Source organism: Odontesthes bonariensis, chromosome 8 (assembly GCF_027942865.1).
Source record: "Odontesthes bonariensis isolate fOdoBon6 chromosome 8, fOdoBon6.hap1, whole genome shotgun sequence".
NCBI classification, from domain to species: domain Eukaryota; kingdom Metazoa; phylum Chordata; class Actinopteri; order Atheriniformes; family Atherinopsidae; genus Odontesthes; species Odontesthes bonariensis.
The window spans coordinates 12,723,964-12,731,548 of NC_134513.1; the positions used below are offsets into that span (position 1 = coordinate 12,723,964).

Sequence of the window (7,585 nt, forward strand, 5' to 3'; positions counted from 1 at the left end):
ATATACCCTAAAAGTCTCCACAGGGAAGTGACCAGGATGCATCAGTTGACTCTTTTGATGCAGAGGCGCCGCAGCTCTACTTCGAGCTCCCTTCCTTATCTCTAAAGGAAACTCATTATAGCCACTTGTTTTCGTGACCGTAAGTGAAATTTAGAACAAAGATGGACCAGTAAATCATAAGCTTTGCCGCTCAGCTCTCGCTACTGCTGATGAAGCCCCAATCTGTCTGTCCATCGCTCGTGAATGAGATCCTGAGACTCATCCTCGACCCAGGGTGAAGATCTGTTCTACAACCTGGGCAAAAATCACACTGCTCCTCCTGAATCTAAGACTGCTTTCCAACAAGCTGGAATAAACTTAACTAGGGAGTTTGAATAGCATGCTTAAAAAATGGAACTACCACCACGGTCTGCTACTCTACAGGTGTTGTCCCAGACCTCCATGCAACACTGAGGAGCCGTGACAGTCCCACGTTATCCAAACCTTACTGTAAGGAAGCTTTTTAACTACCTCAGCAATCTCTGCCTCCTCAATGGAGGACATGCTGGGTAGATTAAAGAGATTCTAAACCTGTTCTTTCCACCACTCAAGTATATTCTCAGTTTGGGTCAGCAGTTCCCTACTCAGGCCAAGGGAAACGCTTTAGCTTACCAAGTCTGGCTGGCACATCTCACCACCAGATGTTGATCAGTTGACAGCTCTGCCTCTCTCTTCACCAAAATATAAGGCCACAGGTCTGGTTATACAACTACAAAATTGGTCATTGATCTTTGGCCTTAGGTGGTCTGGTACCAAGTACATTTATGTACCACCTTATGCTCTGACATTTCTCTATTCCAGGGCAAGGTGACTTTAGTTGTCTGGGGCCATTCCTTCAAAATCTTTGCTGCTCTACAAACAATCCCAGCTCGTGTTGTGTATTTGTTTGCAGTGGAGAAACAAGTATGAAAGGAGTTAATTTTGAAAGATGAGAGGTTTTCATAGCCTTTCAGTCTTACTCGAAGGGGGGTTTTGGTGCTCAAAAGATAACTGGAATATTTAACTGTTTAAGTAAATATGCAATAAAAATATCTTATGGTCTTTGATTGGTAATCATCCTACACCTACAAGATTTGAAAATACTGAATGCTTTCAGTAATGGGGCTGTGCATCTGTATTTACCTCTCTTTCCTGCTGGCAGATTGTGTGTTCACTGGAGCAGGACGATGCAGCGAGAAAACAGAGGCTGGCTTTCAAGCTGGAGCAGGTGGTGGCCTTCATGAGTCTGGAGAGCTGAGGACCGCACTTCCCAGGGTGCACTGGGAAGAGACCCTGTCAGAAACCGAGCCGTGCCTGAGCGAAGACCTGTCCCCATATTTTTCATCATGCAACTTCCTCCCTCCGCTTTTCAGAGATGACTTATTCCTCAACCTTTTTTCTGCTTCCTCCCCAAGAGATATTTTGTGTTCCTCATCCACTCTGCTGCATAGACTAGTTTACCTGAATATTTGTGAGGGGTGGTCAGCAGCTGAGGTCAGTGTCTCCCACAGTGCAATGTGGGGCATCCTTCAGCTTCACCACAGGGGGAACACCAAGGGGTGATTGCTTGAAAGCTAGCCATATTGGCATACTTAAGTCCCCCTGCTGGAAGAAAAGGGGGGAAAAAAAAACCTTTTTATGTTGCCTTCAGAATTTACAATGATTCTTTGAAAACCACAATGTTGGTTCCATTTGTCGAACTTTTCAAAATAGGATAGTTAAGATAAAAACATCTCCAGAGTTGAGTTTGTCATAGTTCTATATTCGGCATACAAGATCAAGTGGAAACATCAAAAGTGATGACTGCAAGCCAAATGAACATCTCTGGAGAAATTAATGCAAGGATGGTTTGCCAAGTTTACACTGTACCTTCAAGCAAAGTATACATATCCGTGAAATCTGGGTGGAGTCCAGGCAAACCTAGAATGTTCTTGTACTCTTTCAATGTAGCTGGAGATGTATTTAAGACTGATGGGGGTAGGGAAGGATTATTGCTCCTCTGAACTTTTCCTTATGAAACATGACAGACAATAAAACTTTACAAAGCAGAGCATCCTCAGCATTTAGCCTGCTGCAACCTTCACAATTTTACCTACCCAGCGCACATTCAAGAAAATGCTCATGATTTCTGCTTCCATTTGGCTTATACGACTACTGCAAAATTAAACTATTAGATTAAACCCTGGAGCCTCACCAAAGTAGGGTCCTCTGTTTAAGAATTTAAAAAAAAAAAAAAGCACACAACCTACTCTGGAAGACAGCCTTTAGACTGCAAACCCAAACATCAGGGGCAGTTTAACCCAATCTTGTGTCGCCACTGCGACGGTCTATCAAAGCACACACATGCACAGATATCTGCGCCAACCCAGGAGGAGGTAAAGGGAGAAGCTGACTGAGACGCACTGGGTAAGAAACTGCTGTATCAGTAAAAAATAAGAATGATTCAATACAGTGCAGCCAGATATGGCTGACTGCTACCTAAAGGGGCTCCATTGTCGGTGAAAGTAGCACCTCTTCCCAGGATCATCATATTTAAAGACTTTTGTGTGGATAAATCAAATGAGATGGACTTAGTTGGTCAGCCAAAAACCAAAGGAGCTTGAAATTTTCAAAAACGGTCAAAATGTATTTATAAAGTGCCACTGAGGAACTGACATAAAGAAAAAAGAAAAAAAAAAGGACTACGTATAAAACAACCACTGCTAATACAAAAAATATTGTGACTGGAACTTTAAGAAGCTTGTGTGATTTTTTTCTGACCTCAGTGTGTCGAGGTGAGAGGCTCTGTGGGGCGACGTGATCTGATCCTTCTTTCTCTTTTCATCGTCCCGGGTCTCTCTGGCTCTCGGCACACCATCCACCCTTTTGTCCGGCTCCTTACTTACCAGTTTCTTATCTGTTTTGCACAAGCGTTGGAGATGGTAGCTAGTTGCATACGGCAAAACCCCAACTCTTGAGTGTGTAACTGTGGAGGCGCTCTTGTCTGTATTAGTGTAGTTGTCCTCAGTGGCGGCCTTCTCCAAGCCTCAAAGAAAAAAAAAAAACAAAGCAGAGCAACAAGTGAGCATCATGGATGTTAACATTGGTCAAGACTTGTTGGATGTGAACCCTAACCATGGGAGAAAGCGACTGAAAGAGATAATGGAGACGCCCTCCGTTCCTTTTGACCTCTGCCCTTTCTTTTGCCTTGACAACGTGCCCCATGTGGTGATGTGAATGTGTGAAGACCGCCCTAGGTCCACCTTGGGTCCTTTATTGGCTTTTTAAGCGCATGTAAAACGTAAACAATTTAAGAAACTTAATAAAAAAAAAAAAAGTGAAAAACAAGAAAATTAAGCCTTGCAATGATGATGTGGATGTGTTCTTTTATCTTTTTTTGCTTGGAAGAATTAAGGAAAAAGTGGATCGTTCAAGTAAGAAAAACTATAGCTTTCGTTTAAGGTGGAACCTTTATCCAGTTGAGCCCCTGCAAAATCTCATTCACACAGTTTTGTGAAGTGGTAGATGCTAAATAAAACAGTTATTATATACCTTTGCATGTTGACCTATTTGGATAGTATGAAATGGAACTGCCTTGCTCAAAGATATTTATATAGTTCTACAATTACTAGGAACTTCTACTTCATTTACAGAACCATGTCCTCCATAACAGGCCATCAGTGTTTGGTAGCAGCCGTGCCTCCCCTGTGGTTTTAGTTTTGGGAGACAACTCAAGTCTCATTGTTTTTGCTGCTATTACATCTTGTTTTGAGAGTTGAGAAGACCGCTTCTCCCGTCTATCAGCTAAGCCCATGATGAATGTCTTGAAATAAAGGATGGGTATTAGTTAATACCAGATGCTGGTTTCATCTCTGGAAAAGTATCAACATTGTGTGTCAAAAAATATCTGCCCTTTTAACTGTCAAACAAGTATGTACACCTGTAAGCAACTACATGTTCATTCAATTTATCCAGATAAACTAACAGGAGAGGCATATTAGACTTGTGTTTATAGATAATTTCGCCAAGGGAGATTTTCTTAGCCCTTGTATCAAATGTGTGTGAGATATCCGAGTCATTATTCATCAATTACCTTTTCCTCCTAAAGAGGACTCATGTCTGTTGTTGCAACTTGGAGGAGCACATTTACAAAGTGTCTTCAACATTTTATGTGATAAATCTATTTCTGGAAAATGACAATATTGGGTATTTTTTAAATTAAAGAACAGAACTAAAACAACTTGTCAACAAAGCCTCTGCCCTTCATGTAGCCAGCATATACTGTGTAAAGATACCCGATGTTAAGAAATGTCACAAGCTGAGAGTACTCAGCAGTCATTGTGAATCTGTTCCCCGATGCAACATCCTGTCTTTCATTTCTCCCTGGCCCGGCCCGTCCCCTGCAACAGAGGTTGTCTGCTTGTAGCAACCTACTGTTGTAATGAGTACAGATAAAGTTTCCACCTTCAAACGTTTTGTAGGAACTTAAAATGTCCTCCTAGCTCAGTGTTATAGCAGGTGTTACGCAAACACGCTAGAAAAGACTTTTACTATATCATATTTGAAAGATAAAGAATATGCTATCGAGGGATAAAAACAAAACCTGGGGGATATAAGGCGAGCTTCTCTAACTTTGTTATAATTAATTGTATACCTGTGTATGTAAATATAATGCATTCCTATTTTGCAGTCAAGAACAAAATACTATTTGTAATATAGAATAAACTTTATTATGAAACCAGTTTGTATGATTGACTTTGATCTTTGTGTCAGTTTGTTGAAGGTTAATTGACCAGAGCTGTATATGAATTATACATATCTGACTATCAAAATTTAATTGCAATCTGAAATACTCCGGTACTCTGGGATACTTGTGGTAATTAATATTTAAGGATGCAGTCAACCTACAGGACCCCCATTACAAGCAAGCTCACAATTTATGGAAATCATCAAAATCAATACTTAGGGTGGTAGTTGTTCCTAAACAGCTGCTACAAAACTGAGACTTGTCAAGCAGTCCCAAGTCAGCCACAGTCACAACATCAGTGTAGATTTGTCCTGCATTACAAAGGCTCTAAATTGCATGGCATCTATGCCAACTTATACATGATATAAACAACATCACAAAATGAAGCAATACCCATTCTTTACATACAAACTTTGTTTCCTCTCCATCCTTATGACACATACTTCATCAACCGGACTCAGGTTTCTCAGAGTCTGGTGCCAGATATGGCAACAAAGAATTCTTTGTACGCTTGGATTTCTCATTATCGTTGTTGTTGTTGCTGATGATTGCAAGGGTGCCAGGATACACCGTGTATAGGACCCGACTGTGTGCAGTAGCAGGACAAAACGTATGCAAAGAAGTAACTGATCTTTAGAAAGGAGATCATTTTTAGACTTGGTAAACTTCCACATTACTATGCTTTTATACAGTTCACTTGACAGCCTAATTTTCCACAGTAAAACTTTAGAAGATAAAGAAACCAAGGTTTGGAAGTAGTTATTGTGCCCTAATGCAGACACCAATTAGCTCAGATGGTAATCTCCAAAAAAACATAAATTAGCATCCAGAAATCTTTGAGTAATCCAGCATTCTTAAGAGCAGAGATCTAGCTCAAAGCAATGATATAAAGTTCAGTCAAAACCATTACCATCATAGTGGTTGACAGTAGTCTACCAACCCAATCACAAAGCTATCTTACACTGGGAGGATAAAAGCAAACACTAGCCCACTATAAACTGAAAGAACAAAAGTGGGCCCACAGATTACCTTCAATCGAACAATCGTCAGTTTGTGAGCATATAGTAGCAGCAGATTTGAGACCATTTATAATCAGCCAGGTGTTCACACAAGTAGTTGTGCCAATCTACCTCTACCTTATAAGCAGAAAGAAACTAACCGAATTCAGCAGACCTGACAGTGCATCAAACATTTTCATCTACTCCTATCCATGTTCCAAGTTGAGTAAGGCAGGCTCACCAGGTCTGGATCTCTCATTGTGCTCAGCCTATAACTACTGCAAGGGATGCATATTCTGTTTAGCCATTAATCTGAAATGAAGCTCCATGGGCTACAACCATTGTCAATTGCTCTTTTAATGAGGTGTTTCTTGGCATGATGGAACCCAGGTCATTATCATTATCAGACAAAATAATTGGGAAACTACTGCACTGGTAACGATTAGCTTAACTTGTGAGATTCTTCTGCTTGAGGCCATTCAGGAAATCCTTGCCACTAAATCCACATTGGTCTACAGAGCTTAGCTGTAAACTGCTCTGAACACAACTGGTTTTCCTCTCAAATCTGCATTATTCAATGTCATACATCAAAGGCAGTTAAAATACACACTTTGATGTACTAATTTTCATTTGGCTCACCAGCTTTATCTCACAAAACACAACCCCACAAACAAGTCTTCACAACCTTTTTTGCATGATAAGCATACACAATCATTTCCTTGGTACAACAAGCATATCTTGAAAACACCTTCCTGTAGACACACAGGACAGAAAAAAAGTCAGAGCTAAACCACAAAGAAAAGAAGAGTGACAAATGAGGAAATGGAAAGTTTTGTGTAGCACAGGAGGGCAGGGGAGGTGTGAGGTGCAGAAAACAGAGTGACAACTTGGTGGATGGGTATATATAGACAGGAGACTGCGGCACTTCAGTAGACTGAGTGGCTTGAAGGAAACGAGAGATTGAATTGCCCCAGTGTCACCCTCCATATACCAACCAGTGAACTGGGAGTAATGGGTGAGAAATAGGAGGAAAGGTGGAGGGACACAGAAAGAGAGAGATCGGGAGAGGATGGGGGCCTGCCGAGTGTTACCCTAATTTTCTGACTAGTGAGCTGGGAATAATGGAGGGAGGTGAGAGGCACGTCTGAGGGGTGATGGGTTGAGAGAGGTTGGATGGAGGTAGTGGAGGGGGCAGGATGATCGAGAGCCGGCTATGATTGCTTTGCACCAGGGATGGCTTTCCACACTCCCATGATCACTGCAGCCCTTTAACCCCAAATCCCCACCATACCATCAAATCCAGACACTGCTGTGATGTGGCCATGGAGAGAAGAATAAAGATTTGAAGGTTTGTCCACATGGAGTTGGACAGATGGAGAAAAGGGGGGGAGGGGCAGTTTAGTGTTGTTGAGGCAATCAGTATTAGAAGGACATGTGGGGTTATGGAACCAGATGATCAATAACGCTGAACCTGGTGCTTTGGGGACATGAACCCATATTCATCTGCCTGCCATCACCTCAGCTTAAAAGACTTATCTTAAAGACAAGAAACTATTACATTTAATGTCAACACAGCAATTCAGAAGATAAATATCACTCTGCTAGCTGCTATGTCAAAGTTCTCTTACAAAGAAAAACACACCCAAGAAAAAAAAAAATAATAATGTGAAAACGAGAGCCAAACAAATTTCAAGAGCCACACTGTAAACATTATGGCATGCAGACATATGGGCACCGCAAAAGAAAATTCCATGTCCATCATTTACAATGATTGCACTTATCGTTATCTTGGGGTTTAAAAACACATCATGCTTATTAATGGCATGGCTTGGTTAATGGCACC

At 41.3% G+C, this 7,585-nt stretch overlaps 1 protein-coding gene across 1 annotated transcript in view; it reads left to right on the forward strand.

The window, feature by feature from the left end:
* plxna4 (plexin A4) overlaps positions 1–4,703 on the forward strand; it is a 215,474-nt gene extending 210,771 nt beyond the window's left edge. The window contains exon 32 of the mRNA XM_075471754.1: positions 1,181–4,703. Within this exon, the coding sequence (XP_075327869.1) occupies positions 1,181–1,276 (96 nt within the window). The 3' untranslated portion in view covers positions 1,277–4,703. The remainder of the gene's footprint in view (positions 1–1,180) is intronic.
* Positions 4,704–7,585: the final 2,882 nt, after the last annotated feature.